At 40.0% G+C, this 21,734-nt stretch overlaps 1 protein-coding gene across 4 annotated transcripts in view; it reads right to left on the bottom strand.

Moving 5' to 3' along the window:
• LOC131357335 (cytosolic carboxypeptidase 4) overlaps positions 1–21,734 on the bottom strand; it is a 124,975-nt gene that overhangs the window by 26,248 nt on the left and 76,993 nt on the right. For all 4 annotated transcript variants that reach the window (XM_058396256.1, XM_058396257.1, XM_058396258.1 and 1 more), the window contains 2 exons: positions 4,564–4,693; positions 1,787–1,918 (listed from right to left, as the gene is read on the bottom strand). In XM_058396256.1, coding sequence (XP_058252239.1) covers positions 1,787–1,918; positions 4,564–4,693 — 262 coding nt within the window. The remainder of the gene's footprint in view (positions 1–1,786; positions 1,919–4,563; positions 4,694–21,734) is intronic.

The following is a 21,734-nucleotide window of genomic DNA, read 5'->3' as shown; positions in this document are numbered from 1 at the left end:
GGTTGTTTTTGACATACTTATTGTCAGGTGTCAGGAACAGCTGGACAGTTCCCTGCTAGGCCCAGAGAGGGCGCTGACAGGGGAATGTCAGAAGCCTGCTTCTTCTTGTGTATTTTGTGTCATGCCTTTCCTATTGTTCTCCTTCCTGTTGTATCACCTGTTCCCCATTTACCTTAATGTCTAGCCCGCTCTAGGATGCCGCTCGACTTCATGTCTTGGGGGGCACCCCCCTTTTTATTGGTCCCACTGGAAGTGTGGTTTCCACCACCTTGCCAGCCGGGGATGCCGCTCCATGATGATTTCCATTTCATTTTTCGATTTCAGTAACGTCATGTCTAGTGTTAGGTTAGTCTGCTCCATGTCTTTATGTTAATAAAGCAGTACTTCATTGAATCCGGCTCCTGGGTCTTTCTCCATGGCGTGCCGGCGCATGCAACCACCACGGAGGTCCGGATTCACATCCCCCACGGACTGGGGGCACTCAGGCGTAACATCAGGGTTGTTCCTGTTGTGTTTGTTGATTTAAGTATAGTGGCTTTTGCCATGATTGTTTTGCCATGACTGTGAATGTGTTTATTGTGGATTTTAAGAATGGTTGTGGTTGTTATGGTGGTTGTGTTCATTTTGGTTGTTGTGGTAGTTATGGTTGTTTTGTTGATTGTTATGGTGGTTGTGGTTGGTATGATGTTTGTGGTTACTTTGGTTGTTATGGTGTTTGTGGTTGTTTTGTTGACTGTTATGCTGTTTGTGGTTGTTATGGTGGTTGTTGTGATGTATCTGGTTGTTATGGTGGTTGTTGTGATGTATCTGGTTGTTTATGGTGGTTGTGGTTGTTTTGTTGATTGTTATGGTGTTTGTGTTTATTGTGGTTTTTAAGAATGGTTGTGGTTGTTATGGTGGTTGTGTTCATTTTGGTTGTTGTGGTAGTTATGGCTGTTTTGTTGATTGTTATGGTGGTTGTGGTTGTTGTGATGTATCTGGTTGTTATGGTGGTTGTGGTTGTTTTGTTGATTGTTATGGTGTGTATAGTTGTTATGGTGGTTGTTGTGATGTATCTGGTTGTTATGGTGTTTGTGGTTGTTTTGTTGATTGTTACGGTGTTTGTGGTTGTTATGGTGTTTGTGGTTGTTTTGTTGATTGTTACGGTGTTTGTGGTTGTTATGGTTGTTGTTGTGATGTATCTGGTTGTTATGGTGTTTGTGGTTGTTTTGTTGATTGTTATGGTGTTTGTGGTTGTTATGGTGGTTGTTGTGATGTATCTGGTTGTTATGGTGGTTGTTGTGATGTATCTGGTTGTTATGGTGGTTGTTGTGATGTATCTGGTTGTTATGGTGTTTGTGGTTGTTTTGTTGATTGTTACGGTGTTTGTGGTTGTTATGGTGGTTGTTGTGATGTATCTGGTTGTTATGGTGTTTGTGGTTGTTTTGTTGATTGTTATGGTGTTTGTGGTTGTTATGGTGGTTGTTGTGATGTATCTGGTTGTTATGGTGGTTGTTGTGATGTATCTGGTTGTTATGGTGGTTGTTGTGATGTATCTGGTTGTTATGGTGTTTGTGGTTGTTTTGTTGATTGTTATGGTGTTTGTGGTTGTTATGGTGGTTGTTGTGATGTATCTGGTTGTTATGGTGGTTGTTGTGATGTATCTGGTTGTTATGGTGGTTGTGTTTATTTTGTATGTTATAGTGGTTGTTACTGTGGTTGTGTGTTGTAGTATTTGTTACTGTATTTTTGTAATGTTTGTTTTAATAATTATTGTTAGATGTAGCTGGAATTGTGTTGTAATTACTCTGTATCCAGGATCCTCTTTAAGTGAAGCAGTGTTAATGGGTGAGCCGGACTGCCACAGCGTCTCCTTCATACTGCAACCATAAAGAAACACATTCTTCTTCCTTGAGTGACCGTGATAATCACAGAACACCTGAGAGAAAGGGGGGGGGCAGAGAGAGAGAGAGAGAGAGAGAAAGGGAGAGAGAGAGAGAGAGAGAGAGAGAGAGAGAGAGAGAGAGAGAGGGAGAGAGGGAGAGAGTACAGGGAGAGAGAGAAAGAGAGAGAGAGAGGGAGAGAGGGAGAGAGTACAGGGAGAGAGAGAAAGAGAGAGAGAAAGGGAGAGAGAGAGAGAGAGAGGGAGAGAGGGAGAGAGAGAGAAAGAGAGAGAGAGAGAGAGAAAGGGAGAGAGAGAGAGAGAGAGAGGGAGAGAGGGAGAGAGAGAGAGAGAGAGAGAGAGGGAGAGAGAGGGAGAGGGGAGAGAGAGAGAGAGAGAGAGAGAGAGAGAGAGAGAGAGAGAAAGGGAGCGAGAGAGAGAAAGAGAGAGAGAGAGGGAGCAAGAAAGAGAGAGAGAGAGAGAAAGGGAGAGAGAGAGAGAGGGAGAGAGAGAGAGGGAGAGAGAGAGAGAGAGAGAGAAAGGGAGAGAGAGAGAGACAGAGAGAGAGAGAAGAGGACAGAGAGAGAGAGAAAGGGAGAGAGACAGGGAGAGAGACACACACATACAGAGAGAGAGAGAGAGAATGATTATGGATTTTGTTCTATTACTTTGTTCATAAATTGTGTGTGTGTGTGTGTACATAATAAACACAAGTTATTAATATTTGTGCACGATTGTGCTGTTTGTATTATTGTTGACGGTATCACAACAGTCACATTAATCATGTACCATAAACTCAAAGTAAACTGAGTGTGTGTGTGTGTGTGTGTGTGTGTGTGTGTGTGTGTGTGTGTGTGTGTGTGTGTGTGTGTGTGCAAATCCAATTACTGTAGTGACAAATAAAAATACTCAGTGTAGAATGTGGAGGTTTAAGGAGTGTGAGATGGCGTGACTCTAACAGGAAGTCATCGAGGCTAATCTGAGCGCTCTGTGTTTATTAGCCACACATCAGACTGCTGCGTATGAAATTTTAATGACGTGTCAGTGACAGGTCTGATTACACAATCATCGCTAACAAACTCCACTTAAAGGAGCGGCGTTGGCCACAAAAAATCCCTTTAACGCTGAAAGCTGAGATCTGAGATCACCTTACACCTCGCGGCTGCTGAGTTCTGGACTGATTGGTCAGAATGGGGTTGATTAATTCACTGTAATAACAGCAGCTCTGACTGTAGCGCAGGTTTATATTAATGCACTCGCTCTAATATTATTGTTTCCATAGCAACAGCTCAGTCACACTCCACTAACATTAAACAGTTTCATAATAATCGTTTATGTGGTGAAGTTTCTGTGAGGAGAAATGCTGAGGGGACGAGTCTTTACAGCTGAAGAGAGAGAATAAAGAGAGACTGCTGAGGGGACGAGTCTTTACAGCTGAAGAGAGAGAATAAAGAGAGACTGCTGAGGGGACGAGTCTTTATAGCTGAAGAGAGGGAATAAAGAGAGACTGCTGAGGGGACGAGTCTTTACAGCTGAAGAGAGAGAATAAAGAGAGACTGCTGAGGGGACGAGTCTTTACAGCTGAAGAGAGAGAATAAAGAGAGACTGCTGAGGGGACGAGTCTTTACAGCTGAAGAGAGAGAATAAAGAGAGACTGCTGAGGGGACGAGTCTTTACAGCTGAAGAGAGAGAATAAAGAGAGACTGCTGAGGGGACGAGTCTTTACAGCTGAAGAGAGAGAATAAAGAGAGACTGCTGAGGGGACGAGTCTTTACAGCTGAAGAGAGAGAATAAAGAGAGACTGCTGAGGGGACGAGTCTTTATAGCTGAAGAGAGGGAATAAAGAGAGACTGCTGAGGGGACGAGTCTTCATAGCTGAAGAGAGGGAATAAAGAGAGACTGCTGAGAGGATGTCTTTATAGCTGAAGAGAGAGAACAAAGAGAGACTGCTGAGGGGACGAGTCTTTACAGCTGAAGAGAGAGAATAAAGAGAGACTGCTGAGGGGACGAGTCTTTATAGCTGAAGAGAGAGAATAAAGAGAGACTGCTGAGGGGATGTCTTCATAGCTGAAGAGAGGGAATAAAGAGAGACTGCTGAGAGGATGTCTTTATAGCTGAAGAGAGAGAACAAAGAGAGACTGCTGAGGGGACGAGTCTTTATAGCTGAAGAGAGAGAATGAAGAGAGACTGCTGAGGGGACGAGTCTTTATAGATGAAGAGAGAGAATTAAGAGAGACTGCTGAGGGGAGGAGTCTTCATAGCTGAAGAGAGAGAATAAAGAGAGACTGCTGAGGGGAGGAGTCTTTATAGCTGAAGAGAGAGAATTAAGAGAGACTGCTGAGGGGCAGAGTCTTTATAGCTGAAGAGAGAGAATTAAGAGAGACTGCTGAGGGGAGGAGTCTTCATAGCTGAAGAGAGAGAATTAAGAGAGACTGCTGAGGGGAGGAGTCATTACAGCTGAAGAGAGAGAATAAAGAGAGAAGGAGATAAAATGTAGGTCTATAATAAATTGTTGTGGTGTAAGAGGAGTAAAGCAGTTCAGAGAAGCGAGTGAGTGAAGCCGTCGTGTTCAGGCGTGTTGCTGTGTATCTTTTTATGACTCAGTGATATTTACAGCTTAAATGTCAATATGTCAAGAGCAGCAATTACAACCAATCTGAGAACCACACACACACACACACACACACACACACAGGCCTCACCAGCGGGGTTTTGCCGATGCTGCAGAGGTAATAGAGCAGTCCTTTAGTGTGATAGATGGTGGGACTGAGGGCGGGACTCGGCTTCAGCCACTGACGGTTCAGATCATCAGCACTGAGAGAGCAACGGTGACTAAGTGAATAAAAAATAGAAAAAGAAAAAAATAATAACCTTGAGTGACCTGAAGAAAGAAAAAAAGAAAGAAAGAAAGAGGGTGGGAGGGAGGGAGGGAGGGAAGAAGAAAGAAAGAAAGAAAGAAAGAAAGAAAGAAAGAAAGAAAGAAAGAAATGTGCATTTTATTCACACCCACATCAGTACCATGCTTCCATGGCAGAAGAGTGAGACTGTCTCACACACACACACACACACACACACATTTTAGGTAGTTCAATAGTTCAGTGTTCTCCTGGCTCAGAGCGACCTGCAGTTTAAGAGCTGAATTGGTTTTTGTCGCTGGCTTTAATGAGGTTACACACTTGCTCCCCTCTGCAGCCTCCGCCAGCCAGGAGGGGCAAAATAAACAGTGTTTAGTCGAGCGAGGGATAACAAAAGAGGAAGAGAAGACAATGAAGTAGCACACTGAAAACACTGAACACCAGGAAACATAAGGAGGTGAAGAAGGAAAAAAATCTAGGGAACAAGGAAAAGAAAAAAAATAACGAGACGACGAAACTTTTTATCAGTTTTATAGGAAACTTGGGTGTAAATGTTTCAGTGACCCATCACTACATTTAACCACGCCCACAAAACTCCATAAAAGGCAAAGATCATAAAAATCACAAACTGGCAGCTAAAAGAGTGAAAGAGAGCTTCTCCTAAGCCCAGGATGTGCCGAGTCATCCAGTAAAGCAGCTCAGCCACTGCAGCGTGACCAAACACACACACACACACACACACACTTTATAGGGTGCTATTACTTTTGTCCACATTAAATGGAACTGAAAGAAAAGAGAAGAGAGCAGAACGGAAGAGAAGAGAAGAGAAGAGAAGAGAAGAGAAGAGAAGAGAAGAGAAGAGAAGAGAGCAGAACAGAAGAGAAGAGAAGAGAAAAGCCGAGACGAGAAGAGAAGAGATGAGAAAAGAGCAGAACAGAAGAGAAAAGGCAAGAAGAGAAGAGAAGAGAAGAGAAGAGAAGAGAAGAGAAGAGAAGAGAAGAGAGCAGAACAGAAGAGAAAAGACGAGACAAGAAGAGAAGAGATGAGAAAAGAGCAGAAGAGAAGAGAAGAGAAGAGAAGAGAAGAGAAGAGAAGTGAAGAGAAGAGAGCAGAACAGAAGAGAAGAGACAAGAAGAGAAGAGACGAGATGAGAAGAGAAGAGAAAAAAGCAAATATGGAATGAAGAGAAGAGAAAGAGAAATGAAGAGAAACTGCATAAGAGAAGACAGAAACTGGAGAAGTATAGAGGACAGAACTAAAGTGAAAAAAAAGGAACAATGAAATAAATAAGAAGAGAAAATTAAAGACCTGAAGTTTTAAAAAGTTAAAACTAAAACTTTCAAATTAAAACAAGTTAAAGTAAAGCAACAATTAGAATCAAAATTCAAATCAATGTTGTGTAGTTAAAGATGCACAAGAATCATTAGCAGCTTTAATTAGTGTCTACTTAGTCTCAGTCTATAGAACCCTGAGTATTAATTAGTCTCAGTCTATAGAACCATGAGTCTTAATTAGTCTCAGTCTATAGAGCCCAGAGTATTAATTAGTCTCAGTCTATAGAACCCTGAGTCTTAATTAGTCTCAGTCTATAAATCTGAGTCTTAATTAGTCTCAGTCTATAGAGCCCTGGGTCTTAATTAGTCTCAGTCTATAGAACCCTGAGTCTTAATTAGTCTCAGTCTATAAATCTGAGTCTTAATTAGTCTCAGTCTATAAATCTGAGTCTTAATTAGTCTCAGTCTATAGAGCCCTGGGTCTTAATTAGTCTCAGTCTATAGAACCCTGAGTCTTAATTAGTCTCAGTCTATAGAACCATGAGTCTTAATTAGTCTCAGTCTATAGAGCCCTGGGTCTTAATTAGTCTCAGTCTATAGAACCCTGAGTCTTAATTAGTCTTAGTCTATAGAACCCAGAGTATTAATTAGTCTCAGTCTATAGAACCCTGAGTCTTAATTAGTCTCAGTCTATAAATCTGAGTCTTAATTAGTCTCAGTCTATAGAGCCCTGGGTCTTAATTAGTCTCAGTCTATAGAATCCTGAGTCTTAATTAGTCTTAGTCTATAGAACCCAGAGTATTAATTAGTCTCAGTCTATAGAACCCTGAGTCTTAATTAGTCTCAGTCTATAAATCTGAGTCTTAATTAGTCTCAGTCTATAAATCTGAGTCTTAATTAGTCTCAGTCTATAGAGCCCTGGGTCTTAATTAGTCTTAGTCTATAGAACCCTGAGTCTTAATTAGTCTTAGTCTATAAATCTCTGAGTCTTAGTTAGTCTCAGATTATAGAACCCTGAGTATTAATTAGTCTCAGTCTATAAATCTGAGTCTTAATTAGTCTCAGTCTATAGAGCCCTGGGTCTTAATTAGTCTCAGTCTATAGAACCCTGAGTCTTAATTAGTCTCAGTCTATAGAACCCTGAGTCTTAATTAGTCTTAGTCTATAAATCTCTGAGTCTTAGTTACTCTCAGATTATAGAACCCTGAGTCTTAATTAGTCTCAGTCTATAGAACCCTGAGTCTTAATGAGTCTTAGTCTATAGAACCCAGAGTATTAATTAGTCTCAGTCTATAGAACCCTGAGTCTTAATTAGTCTCAGTCTATAAATCTGAGTCTTAATTAGTCTCAGTCTATAGAGCCCTGGGTCTTAATTAGTCTCAGTCTATAGAACCCTGAGTCTTAATTAGTCTTAGTCTATAGAACCCAGAGTATTAATTAGTCTTAGTCTATAAATCTCTGAGTATTAATTATTCTCAGTCTTAATTAGTCTCAGTCCATAGAACTCTGAGTCTTAATTAGTCTCAGTCTATAAAGCTCTGAGTCTTAAGTAGTCTCAGTCTATAGAACCCTTAGTATTAATAAGTCTTAGTCTATAAATCTCTGAGTCTTAATTAGTCTCAGTCTATAGAACCCTTAGTATTAATAAGTCTTAGTCTAAGTCTCAGTCTTTAGGGTTATGAGTATTAATTAGTCTCAGTTTATAAAGCTCTGAGTATTAATTATTCTCAGTCTATAGAGTTCTAAGTTTTAATTAGTCTCAGTCCATAGAACTCTGAGTCTTAATTAGTCTCAGTCTATAGAACCCTTAGTATTAATAAGTCTTAGTCTATAAATCTCTAAGTCTTAATTAGTCTCAGTCTATAGAGTTCGAAGTATTAAATAGTCTCAGTCTATAGGGTTCTGAGTATTAATTAGTCTCAGTCTATAAAGCTCTGAGTATTAATTAGTCTCAGTCTATAGAGTTCTAAGTTTTAACTGGTCTCAGTCCATAGAACTCTGAGTCTTAATTAGTCTCAGTCTGTAGGGTTCTGAGTCTTAATTAGTCTCAGTCTATAAATCTTTGAGTCTTAATTATTCTCAGTCTATAGGGTTCTGAGTCTTAATTAGTCTCAGTCTATAAATCTTTGAGTCTTAATTAGTCTCAGTCTATAGGGTTCTGAGTCTTAATCAGTCTCAGTCTATAGGGTTCTGAGTCTTAATTAGTCTCAGTCTATAAATCTTTGAGTCTTAATTAGTCTCAGTCTATAGGGTTCTGAGTCTTAATTAGTCTCAGTCTATAGGGTTCTGAGTCTTAATTAGTCTCAGTCTATAAAGCTCTGAGTCTTAATTAGTCTCAGTCTGTAGGGTTCTGAGTCTTAATTAGTCTCAGTCTATAAATCTTTGAGTCTTAATTAGTCTCGGTTTTTGGGTTCTGCCTCTTGGTTCCCGGTCATTAAGTGTCAGATATAGATTTGTGCCTGATAATGTTTTTGAAAAATAGAATTCAAATAAAATGGCAGTATTTTTTGAATAGATAATGAAATAAATTACGAAGCATTTTGAACTCCATTGAACATGTTTCTAGAAAGTACCGTTAGACGTTCTTATCTGTAATTAACCTATCCATCATTTAACATTAACTCAACATCTGATATCAGACTGAAATATGTTCTGGTGCTGTTATGTTTTCACTCCAGCTGTAATAAGGCCAACTGAATATTTCATTGTGCTGTAAAACCATTTGACATGATGTACGACTCTATAAAACTGAATTAACGTAATGAAAATTTGAATACTCATTAAAAAGCGAGCATAAATCAGAGCTCAGACTCTCAAAACCAATCTTGCTTATTGGAAATCACATCGCTGCCTACACACCCTTTATATTTGCCTCATTTTTCCATAACTGCTCAGCCAAACGAGAGGAATATTAAAGCACCTCCCGAGCTTCTCTCCTTCGTCAGATAAATGATTTTCCTAGCAGGAACGAATAAGCAAACATCTGAATATTCAAAACAAAACCAATTTCAATCTCCCTTACATCCAGGTGATAAAGCATGCGCTGCCTGGCCATGCGGAGAAAATAAACTCTCCATCAGCCCTCCTGTCACAAAGAGTTCTTAAAAAAGGAACGAAAATAAACAGAGAAAAAGAGGGGAGTAGAAACGAATAAAAGAAGGCAGGACGAATTATAAAGAAAGGAGAACAAGGAAAGGAAAATATATAAAGAAAAGAGAAAGCGAGATAGAGTGTGCCCATGAGAGAAGGGTAACGAAAGGCATGTGTTTAGGAACGTAGGAATAATTTACACCCGGGGGAACTAGAGAACCCTGAGGAAAGACCACACAGCTAGTAACAGAAGCTCTGGATAGAACCTGAAGGTCCTGGAGGTGTGACACTGCAGCACCCACTGCTAAGCTCTACATCTCAGCTTACATTTGTTTGATGAATGACACCAGGAACCACCAGAAACAGAGATCCAAGAACTAGAAAAGTTACAGCTAGTATCAAAGAAAACCAGGGGGACTACTGATCCTACTAAGAGGTAGGAACTAGAAGGATTTGGAGAACCACAGAGATTGGTGGTGGGAACTTTGAGAAGAAGGGAAACCATAGCTATAATGTAGAAGAACCAGACAACCTTGCGATACACAAGCATTAGGGAAATTAAGAGCTAAGACAATATAAAAAAAATACAGCTTAGGACTAGGAGAACCAGGAGACTACAACTAGGAACCAAGGACACTGCAGTTAGGAACTTAAAGAGCCAAGGAAACCACAGATATGAAGTAGAAGGACCAGGAGGCCACAGCTAGCATCAGGGTGAACCAGGGATACCACAGCTAGAGGCTAGAAGAACCAGGGATACTACCTCTAGGAAGTATGAGAACCAGGAAACTACATCCAAGGACTAGGAGAACCAAGAGACTACAACTAGGAAGTAAGGCCATTGCAGAAAGGAACTTGAAGAACCAAGGACACCACAGATATAAAGTAGAAGAACCAGGAATCCACAGCTAGGAACTAGGAGAACCGATGATACTACAGTTAGGAACTGGGAGAACCTCGGATACTACAGCTAGAGGCTAGGAGAACCAGGGATACTACATCTAAGAAGAATGAGAACCAAGGACATTTCAGACAGGAACTTGGAGAACCAAGGAAACCACATTTATGAAGTAGAAGGACCTGGAAGCCACAGCTAGGAAATAGGAGAACCAGGGATACTACAGACAGGAAGTATGAGAACCAGGAATCCACAGGAACTAGCAGAACTGGGAAAATACAGCTAGAACTCGTTAAACTACAACCTAAGAAAAAACACAAAAACTACAGTTAGGAAATAAATGGACCAGTAAACTACAGCTACTAGCAAGCAGAACTGGAGAACCAGGAAACTTCAGGAGAAGTAGGGAATATACAGCTAGAGACTCCTATGCTAAGTGAAAGTAGCACGCTTTGGACAGCTAGCATGTCTTGACTGATCGATTTACACTAGTGAAGAGAGACTTTAGATATATTTCAGTCTTGTCTTAAATAATACATCCATACCAAGCAAAATATATTAGATGTTGATGAATTATGAAGTGGAACGTGTGCAGTCAGCTCACTCGGTTATTCCTTTCTCATTCCTTTCTTATCTCAAAATCTAGATTAGCTTAAAACATGTCCATACTTTAGTGAAATCTCAGAGAAATAATATTTGCAGAAGCAGCGTTTCACAGCCTGGAGTGTCTAAGCGTGCTCTCACTTTATCACGCTCTGAAGGATGGAGTCGCTTCGGTGAAATATGAAATGTGTAATGCAATAACGAGTCCTTATTGTTGGAGCAAATTGAAGTGGGACGCAGTTAGCCAAATGGAGCTGTGGATGAATTGCTGCTGCTGATTCTGAGTGACAGCGTGTCCTTTCTTCATCTCGGGACAGGAGAAGCTAATAAACCCGGACGCCTGCTTAATATTTCAGTGAGTCTGTACAGAGCCTTCGCTTAATCATTTAATGATCCTGATGCTAATTTCTAATGAACTAAAATGCTTTGAGAATCGACACCACCAGCAAAATCTAGCAGCTACAATCTGGGAACTTCATTATGAAATTAACACAGAGAAATATTTTTAATTTTGATAATAATCAGCAAGTAAACAACGAGAATGTTGAGCAATATTCAGCTAAACATTCCTACTGTACTAAACAAGGCTAGTGCAATAAACAAGGCTAGTGTACTAACCATAGTATACTAAACAAGGCTAGTGTAATAAACGAGGCTAGTGCACTAAATAAGGCTAGTATACTAAACGAGGCTAATGCACTAAATAAGGCTAGTGCACTAAGCATGGCTAGTGTACTGAACAAGGCTAGTGTACTGAACAAGACTAGTGTACTAAACATAGTGTACTAAACAAGACTAGTGTACTAAACAAGGCTAGTGTACTAAACAAGGCTAGTGTACTGAACAAGGCTAGTGTACTGACCAAGGCTAGTGTACTGAACAAGGCTAGTGTACTGAACAAGAATAGTGTACTGAACAAGGTTAGTCTACTGAACAAGGCTCGTGTACTGAACAAGACTAGTGTACTAAACAAGACTAGAGTATTAAACAAGACTAGTGTACTAAATAAGGCTAGTGTACTAAACAAGCTAGTGTATTGAACAAGACTAGAGTGCTAAACAAGGCTAGTGTACTGAACAAGACTAGTGTACTAAACAAGCTAGTGTATTGAACAAGACTAGAGTGCTAAACAAGGCTAGTGTACTGAACAAGTCTAGTGTACTAAACAAGCTAGTGTATTGAACAAGACTAGAGTGCTAAACAAGGCTAGTGTACTGAACAAGACTAGTGTGCTAAACAAGGCTAGTGTATTGAACAAGTCTAGTGTGCTAAACAAGGCTAGTGTACTAAACAAGGCTAGTGTACTAAACATAGTGTACTAAACAAGACTAGTGCACTAAGTATGGCTAGTGTACTAAACAAGGCTAGTGTACTGAACAAGACTAGTGTACTAAACAAGGCTAGTGTATTGAACAAGACTAGTGTACTAAACAAGGCTAGTGTATTGAACAAGACTAGAGTGCTAAACAAGGCTAGTGTATTGAACAAGTCTAGTGTACTGAACAAGACTAGTGTACTAAACAAGGCTAGTGTATTGAACAAGTCTAGTGTGCTAAACAAGGCTAGTGTACTAAACAAGGCTAGTGTACTGAACAAGACTAGTGTACTAAACAAGGCTAGTGTATTGAACAAGTCTAGTGTGCTAAACAAGGCTAGTGTACTAAACAAGACTAGTGCACTGAACAAGACTAGTCCACTAAACAAAAGTAGGCTTTTAAGAAAACAGGACGTGATCTCATAAAGTTATAGTCTGTAGTGTTGTGCCTCACTAGTTTAGCTTAAAAAAACAGATTTCCTGTGTAAATAAAGGTAGCTAGCTAGCTGTCTAACGCTAACTTGCATGCTAGCATTAGTAATGCTGCTTGTTATTAGCGAGTTGATTCTAACCCTGGCAGTTTAGTTAACACAAATACAGCTGACATTAGACACGTAATCAGCGTTGGGGAGTAACTAGTTACATGTAACGACGTTACGTAACTTAATTACAAAATAAATGTAACAGTAACTCGTTACAGTTACTTAGAAAAATATGTAATTAAATTAAAGTTACTTATGAAAATGTTATAGATTACAAATAGAGTTACTTCTGAATATTTTCTTTAAAAAACTAGGATATGTTGAATAAATATTAATTTGTTGTTAGAGTTTGTTAAAGCGGTGCTATTCTGATGATTCTGATTGGTTCTCTGGTTTGAATATGTGGCGCGTCTGCCAATTACGTTAATCCACATTGCCTCGGAAAGCTTTAGGCTGCTACACTGTCAAAGAGTTACCACCATGGCGAGTAATAAAAATGCATTTCAGTCCTGGAAATTTAAAAATAATTTCATCCTGAAATCCAATAAGGGGCAAATATAACAGTTCAGTGGGAAATTTGTTTGCCGGCTGTTAAAATGCTTTCGACATCAAAGGCTTCAATGTTAAACCTGAGGAAGCATCTGCAGGTATGGAACCTGGCCTTTCTTTATTTTATAATATATTTAAAATGTAAAATTTTTGTCATTATTGTAAGTGTACAGAAAAAAAAAACAGACACTTTAGTTTGGAATGATATATTACTCGTTTCTGTATAATAAAAAGTGACGGAGTGGTCAGTTGATTTTCTGTAGCTGCTCTGTGGAAAAAAACCCACTAAAACGCGCCTGCACGTTCATCGAGCCCATGGAGTACTCAAGACCTGTATTCATAACATCCAGAAATAATTAGCTAGTCTGCTAGCCATGGGCGTCGCTAGGCCATTTTAAAGCCCCCCTGACATTTTCTACTCAGCCCTCCTAAAATTCTGCGATTGTCCATAAACTGTACATGAATAAGTGATCGCCTCAGTCCCCTTTAAATTTCATATGAAAACGGCGGCAGACTTCGGCTCTTCCCCGTCTTTCAGCGCGTTCTTCAATCTGCAGACCGCGGCATCGCAGAGTGAGGATCAGAGGACAAGTGTGTGTGTGTGTGTGTGATCAGGAAGACTCGTATTTGGCTTGTTCAGTACTCAAATTTTATATACATCTATGCAATACAGTGGAATGCTGCATTAAGTTTACCACCCTGTTAGTCAAACCTTTATTTTATTTTATTTTATTTTAATATTTATTTATTATTTATTTTTACTATTATACCCTCACTGGGGGCTGAGCCCCCCTTAAATGAAAATCCTAAAATCGTCCCTGCTGCTAGCTACCTTTACCAGGCACACTTCTATTTATGAACCCTTTGACAGAAAATATATAGCTCACATTTTTCCTCCTTGTAAATGTCTTGGTAATGTCAGATCTAATATAACTTATTTATTTTATCACTGTAGCGTACATTATGATGACTCTTTTCAGATTATGTTTTTTTTCCCAAGGCATTGTTACTTGCCAGTGTGTCCTGTCATAGCTATGCAAAGATTTGATTCCTAAAACAGTATTAAACAATTTTTGTTCTGAAGTCTGGTTTTGTGGCTGGGCTTAAAATTAAATTAATATAATCTTAATTCAAGTGATGAAAAGATGTAAAATTCTAACAGTAAACAGAGTTGAGTTCTACTGTAAGGTTAACGCTGCCTGGGATAAATGTTTGGAAATGATTTCGTTGACAATATCCGTTAGAAACTTAAAAGCAATCAAAAAGTAATCAAATGTAATCCGTTACTTTACTTTTATAAAGCAATTGAAAAGTTACACTACTTATTACATTTTAAACAGAGGAACCTGTAATCTGTAACCTATTACATTTCCAAAGTAACCCACCCAACACTGCAGGTAATTCACTCAACTGTAGAAAAAAAACCAGAAGTGATCATGCACACCTGTGCACCTGTGTGTGTGTGTGTGTGTGTGTGTGTGTGTGTGTGTGTGTGTAATCCAGCGTTCTGTGTAAATATGTATGAGTTGAACTGTGCCAAATTCTTCGGGGGCACTTTTATTTTTCACCCCAGCGTCACTGCTAAAAGCTCACCTCATGAATCATTCAGCGTGGTTTTTTTTTTAGAGAGAGCTTTGCCTTTTTTGTTATTTTTTTTTTATTTATTATTTTATTGTTTGTGAACAATAACCGAGCCGTTAGAGGAAACGATGCCGTCAATCAGACGTCAGATGCTGTTCTTTTTCCCGTTTCACTAAAAACTTTTTTAATGTGTGTCTTTAAAGAGAAGCAGATGAACTTTATGCGGCGTAATTATTTAAATGAAGTTACCTTAAGGCAAAATGAAAGACGCAATATGATAATGAACTAAACTTAAAGCAGCATGAATATTCACACTGCAGTTCATTTAAAGTGCCTTGATTCGGGGAAGAAACGAACAAGCAGTGAACGGATGAAGAGCGATGTGTTTCTAGCAGAGCGATCAGTTCAGATTAAATCATTTGTATATATGAGCCACACACTGCGTGATTGGTGACTACTGTAGATGATGGGTTCTTATGATGACCTCATCAGTTACATGGCCATTTTCATACTACTTTCTCTGGCCCTCCCAGGTCCAGGCTGGAGTCTCTCTAACCCTCATAGTTCCTCTCCGTAGTGTCTTTAGTTCCCCTAGATCCTAGCTGAAGTTCTTCCTGGTCCCTCTGGAGTTTCCATAATTTTCCTCCCTCCTCCTAGATGTAATTGATCAGGTTCTGCTAGTTCTAATCCTAATCCATGTTCTAGTCCAAGTCTAGTCTGTACTTCCTTTGGCTTGTAATTTCCCCAGTTCTTATGGTTCCTGGCTGTAATTTATACATAATCCTCCTAAATCCTAGCCGTAATTTCTCTGGTTGTCCCAGTTGTTCCTAGTCATAGTTTCCAAACTGGAACTTTCATTGGTTCTCCTAGTTACTAGATATTGTTTCCAAAGCTCTCCTAGTTCCTAGTTGTAATTTCTTTAGTTTTCCTGTTTCTAGCTAGAACGTTCCTGCTTCTTCTACAGTACGTGCTAGCTACAACGTCCCTGGTTCTTCCAGTTTCTAGCTCACTCCACTGGTTCTTCTACAGTACGTGCTAGCTACAACGTCCCTGGTTCTTCCAGTTTCTAGCTCACTCCACTGGTTCTTCTACAGTACGTGCTAGCTACAATGTCCCTGGTTCTTCCAGTTTCTAGCTCACTCCACCGGTTCTTCTACAGTACGTGCTAGCTACAATGTCCCTGGTTCTTCCAGTTTCTAGCTCACTCCACCGGTTCTTCTACAGTACGTGCTAGCTACAACGTCCCTGGTTCTTCCAGTTTCTAGCTCACTCCACTGGTTCTTCTACAGTACGTGCTAGCTACAACGTCCCTGGTTCTTCCAGTTTCTAGCTCACTCCACTGGTTCTTCTACAGTACGTGCTAGCTACAACGTCCCTGGTTCTTCCAGTTTCTAGCTCACTCCACTGGTTCTTCTACAGTACGTGCTAGCTACAACGTCCCTGGTTCTTCCAGTTTCTAGCTCACTCCACTGGTTCTTCTACAGTACGTGCTAGCTACAACGTCCCTGGTTCTTCCAGTTTCTAGCTCACTCCACTGGTTCTTCTACAGTATGTGCTAGCTACAATGTCCCTGGTTCTTCCAGTTCCTAGATAACTCCACTGGTTCTTCTACAGTATGTGCTAGCTACAACGTCCCTGGTTCTTCCAGTTCCTGGCTAACTCCACTGGTTCTTCTACAGTACGTGCTAGCTACAATGTCCCTGGTTCTTCCAGTTCCTAGATAACTCCACTGGTTCTTCTACAGTATGTGCTAGCTACAACGTCCCTGGTTCTTCCAGTTCCTGGCTAACTCCACTGGTTCTTCTACAGTACGTGCTAGCTACAATGTCCCTGGTTCTTCCAGTTCCTAGATAACTCCACTGGTTCTTCTACAGTACGTGCTAGCTACAGTGTCCCTGGTTCTTCCAATTCCTAGCTAACTCCCCTGGTTCTTCTACAGTATGTGTTAGCTACAATACCCCCTGGTTCTTCCAGTTCCTAGCTAACTCAACTGGTTCTTCTACAGTACGTGCTAGCTACAATGTCCCTGGTTCTTCCAGTTCCTAGATAACTCCACTGGTTCTTCTACAGTACGTGCTAGCTACAATGTCCCTGGTTCTTCCAGTTCCTAGCTATCTCCCCTGGTTCTTCTACTACCCAGTAAGCTTAAGTTAGTTGAAATGGTGAACTGCTGCTAGTGTAAAACCTGCTCTTTGTGCTGTTCTTTTAGATTCAGGAGAAGCTGAAGTTTTCAGGAGAAGCTTATGAGTTCTTTACCTCCCAGAACCCAGTCTATCAGCATGCGACAGTATTAAGAGTGAAACACGAAGACGCTCAGAAATCTGAAGCCCAGGAGCCGAAGTGAATCCATCATATTAGAGGTGACACTTTAATCTGAAGTCTTCATTGCACTTTCGTCTGGCACTCGTCTGATCACCGTTTCACTTTCAGACCTTATAAAGCAGCAGACGGAGACGTCACTTGTTACTCACTGACTTGACTCCATCTCACACACTCGCACAGCTTCTGCATATTTTATCAAGCCGTGTTCTCACACACAGAGGATCTGTATTCACAGCCAGCTGCATACACACCATATCTTCTCCACTGTCCAGAAGGACCTTGTGTCCAGATGTTTGTCCCAACTTATTACAGAAATCAGCTGCAGTAGAGAATGTTTTTATCACAAAAGAAAAAAAATTATGTTAGATTTGATGATTCTACTGATATTGTGTCCACAACATGGACTAAGAATTTGATTAGATATTATGTTCGGAATCCTGTAATCATCATTCAGAGCTGGTTAAGAACATCTTAAGGCAGAGGTGACAGTGGTGAAGAAAAAAACTCCATGAGGAAGGGACCAGACTGAAAAGGGAACCTCGTTCTCATTCGGATGACACCACAGAGTGTGAGATTATAAATCATTATAAACACCAGAGAGTGGGATTATAAATCATTATAAACACCAGAGAGTGGATTATAAATCATTATAAACACCAGAGAGTTGGGATTATAAATCATTATAAACACCAGAGAGTGGGATTATAAATCATTATAAACACCAGAGAGTGGGATTATAAATCATTATAAACACCAGAGAGTGGATTATAAATCATTATAAACACCAGAGAGTTGGGATTATAAATCATTATAAACACCAGAGAGTGGGATTATAAATCATTATAAACACCAGAGAGTGGGATTATAAATCATTATAAACACCAGAGAGTGGGATTATAAATCATTATAAACACCAGATAGTGGATTATAAATCAGTATAAACACCAGAGAGTTGGGATTATAAATCATTATAAACAGAGAGAGTGGGATTATAAATCATTATAAACACCAGAGAGTGGGATTATAAATCATTATAAACACCAGAAAGTGGGATTATAAATCATTATAAACACCAGAGATTGGATTCTAAATCATTATAAACACAGAGAGTGGGATTATAGATCATTATAAACACCAGAGAGTGGGATTATAAATCATTATAAACACCAGAGAGTGGGATTCTAAATCATTATAAACACCAGAGAGTGGGATTATAAATCATTATAAACAGAGAGAGTGGGATTATAAATCATTATAAACACCAGAGAGTGGGATTATAAATCATTATAAACACCAGATAGTGGGATTATAAATCATTATAAACACCAGAGAGTGGGATTATAAATCATTATAAACACCAGAGAGTGGGATTATGAATCATTATAAACAGAGAGAGTGGGATTATAAATCATTATAAACACCAGAGAGTGGGATTATAAATCATTATAAACACAGAGAGTGGGATTATAAATCATTATAAACACCAGAGAGTGGGATTATAAATCATTATAAACACCAGAGAGTGGGATTATAAATCATTATAAACACAGAGAGTGGGATTATAAATCATTATAAACACCAGATAGTGGGATTATAAATCATTATAAACACCAGAGAGTGGGATTATAAATCATTACTCTTCTGAAAAGGTGGACTATATGTTTATGTGCAATTGTGTAACCAGGAGCTTTTGAGCAATTTATAAGTAATGAGCATCACCCTAATTTCAGAATTCATTATAGTTTTAATATAAATTACTTCATGCCGAAGCCATCAAATGTTCAGTGATGGAGTCCCGAGAGCGAGGAGATTAACCCACTTACTCACTAAAAAACAATTATCACCCAAATAGAGTTTAAAACAGCCAAGAAAAAAGCAAGCAATGACTTTTTATTCTAACCATAAGCACTCGAGCTTATTTGATCCACCAACAGACGAAAACGAGCGAGAATCTGGAGCTCTGGAGTGTCTCATTTTGACCTTCAGAGATAAAGCCAGTTCTCTGTAACGGAGGCAGAAATACTCCGCACACTGATGCAGAAATATCTGCGTAGCTTAGCACAGTCACAGTTATAGTCAGCGACTAAAAATATTCATCTAATGACTGGCTGCTGTTTTTATTTTCTTGTAGTGTTCAGGGTGTGAAAAAAATATCCAACCGCACAGATATTCAAATAAATTTCATGCACACGTGACGATTTCTCCTTTCGCCTCAGTTTTGAATAATTTATTCTCAAAATAATAAGTTTCCAGCAAACTTGCTGGAACTCTGATGTCTCTAGCGGTCTGCAGTTGTTGATCCGGGTCACGGCACCACCGGAAAATAAATCCAGGAAAACGGCGGGGAAACTGTCAAACCTGTCACATTACATCTGAACGCACGACTACTCAATTCAGCTCACTTTCATTCCTACAGAGTTTGTAACTGTAAATACGGTGGAAAGCAGCAGCTCGGGTGTTTAATGAGCGCTGAGGGCGACAGAGGGAAGGAAGAATCCTGCTAAATGAGGACAAGAGAGGAAACTTTGACAGCAGCTGAGATCAGAAGGGAAAAAAACGCTCTGTGTGGCAGATGTTTGTTTGTTTAAAGGGTTGACACAATATACTGCCAAAAGTTTTGGGACACCCCTCCAAATCATTGAATTCAGGTGTTGTTTTTCAAGGGTTCGGCTCGGCCCCTTAAGCCTAGTTCACGCTACAGGATTTTAAACCCGATTTAAGCACGATTTGCAAATTAACGAGCTCGCCGACAGATCGGTCTGTGATCGTGGGAAAATCAGCGGGTGATCAGCGCTCGGCAATCTTTATGTGTGAACTACTCAACGACGCATCAAAGAGGCTCGCTGACGCGTCGCTGACACCTCGCCGACAAAATCCAGATATCTGGCATGTTAAATATCTGGGACGGTCGGCCGACTCGACATCACATGGTGTCAATTGTAGCTACGACCTCCAGCCAATGAGAGAGCAAGTCAACAGAGTTGAGAGTTGTTGTCAGATCGTGTGGTGTGCGACCCCCTCTTGTGGATCATTTACGAAGCATTGCGTAGTGTGAACACAAAAAGACATACAGTGAGGTCATGTAGTCTGAACAGCAAAGCGATCTGCCGACGGTTAAAGTCTTGTAGTGTGAACTAGCCTTTAGTTCCAGTGAAAGGAACTCTTAATGCTTCAGCTTCATACCAAGAACTTTTTGGACAATTCCATGCTCCCAAGTTTGTGGGAACAGTCTGGGGATGACCCCTTCCTGTTCCAACATGACTGCTCAGCAGTGTACAAAGCAAGGTCTATAAAGACATGGATGATCGAGATTGGTGTGGAGGAACTTCACAGAATCCTGACCTCAACCTGATAGAACACCTTTGGGATGAATTAGGGTGGAAACTGTGAGCCAGGCCAAAACTGGGACGTCTGCCTTCACATGCACAAGAATGTAATATGGAGTTGTCCCGTCCTTTGCAGCTATAACAGCTTCAACTCTCCAACAAAGGATTTCCACAAGGTTTAGGAGTATGTTTATGGGAATGTTTTGACCGTTCCACTAGAAGCTCATTTGTGAGGTCAGGCACTGATGTTGGACGAGAAGGTCTGGCTCACAGTCACCGCTCTAATTCATCCCAAACTGCTCTTGAGCGCTCTCTGTTCTACCCTTTTAATATTTACAGCTGGCTGAGTGCCATATTTTAACTCAGAGCTAAAATGAGTGGCCTGATGCTTACTAACAACTTACTGTACAGTCCAGGAGAATTTTAATTCATTTATTTGACTTTTTTAGCTATGAAAAATGAATCGCTGCGCAATTGAAATGTACATTAACGTAATGTATGATGTCATTTTTCTTCAGAAATTAGCGTCAAAATAATTAGATAGAAGAACTAAGAGTGGAAATATTTCAGTTGAATAAAAGTGTCTGTATATATGTTTTATATGAATGCAGAATATTTATGGCTCAGTGGGTAAATATGGTTTTAAAGAAAGAGCACATAAAGCCTCAGAGCTGCAGAGGAAAACAAACTCAAACAAATTGTTGTAGAAAATTCACATTTTCGGCCAAACGTCTTCAATGACGCATTTTAAATTTATATTTCAATTTCAATTAAGGCGTTAAAACAGGACTAGCGCTAACGGCGTCGCTGGGATGATTTAAGCCGAAGCCGAGGCTGGGTTTGATATGAAGAGCTCTACGGCATGTCTGAGCGCTGATGAAATATGAAGTGAAGCACTCCGGCGCGAGCTCAGGCACCGAGCCAATGTCATCAGGGTCGTCCTGAGCAGGTACATTTCCATTCCTCAGATTTACATTCCTCCCCAAACAAAACAGCAGAATACATTTGCACATTTTTGTTGTGGTATTTTTTTTCAAAGCGTCGGTGGATCTTCAGCCCCGTTCGAGACCTCTGCTGAATAATTGCCACTGGTGTTTATTTTCCTCTCCAAAATATTGCATTTTATTCCGATTTGTCCTCCAGTGTGCGCTTATTAGAGCCAGCTTTATTGAGGAGAGGATCAGTGGGTCTGAGGGACGCTCATGGAGTGTGTTTTTGTCCAGTTTCTGCTACATTAAAGTGAAGAACAATGAGGATGGATGAGGATTTGTTGGCTGAGCAATGAAACTTTGTGTGAAGGTTTATGATTGGGGCTGTAATTTTTTTTTTTTTATAATTGGGATTTCATCGTAAAGTGCCATGAGGTATGCAATAACATTCGGGTGCTTAATGGCCTCCAAGCAGGTTTACGATTTATAAACCATTTAAAATACAAACACACTGCCGTCAGTGAGCACATCTTCATTTGGTTCTCACATTAAGCCACTTCTCTAAAGGACACTCAGGTTAAAAACATTTCAGATGCAGAGCTGCTGAGTTCTGGACTCTGATTGGTGGATCAGGTGTTGATTAATTCTC

Source organism: Hemibagrus wyckioides, linkage group LG08 (genome assembly GCF_019097595.1).
Source record: "Hemibagrus wyckioides isolate EC202008001 linkage group LG08, SWU_Hwy_1.0, whole genome shotgun sequence".
Lineage (NCBI taxonomy): Eukaryota > Metazoa > Chordata > Actinopteri > Siluriformes > Bagridae > Hemibagrus > Hemibagrus wyckioides.
The sequence above is the reverse complement of the archived record's forward strand: the minus strand, read 5'-3'. Positions and strand labels throughout refer to the sequence as shown.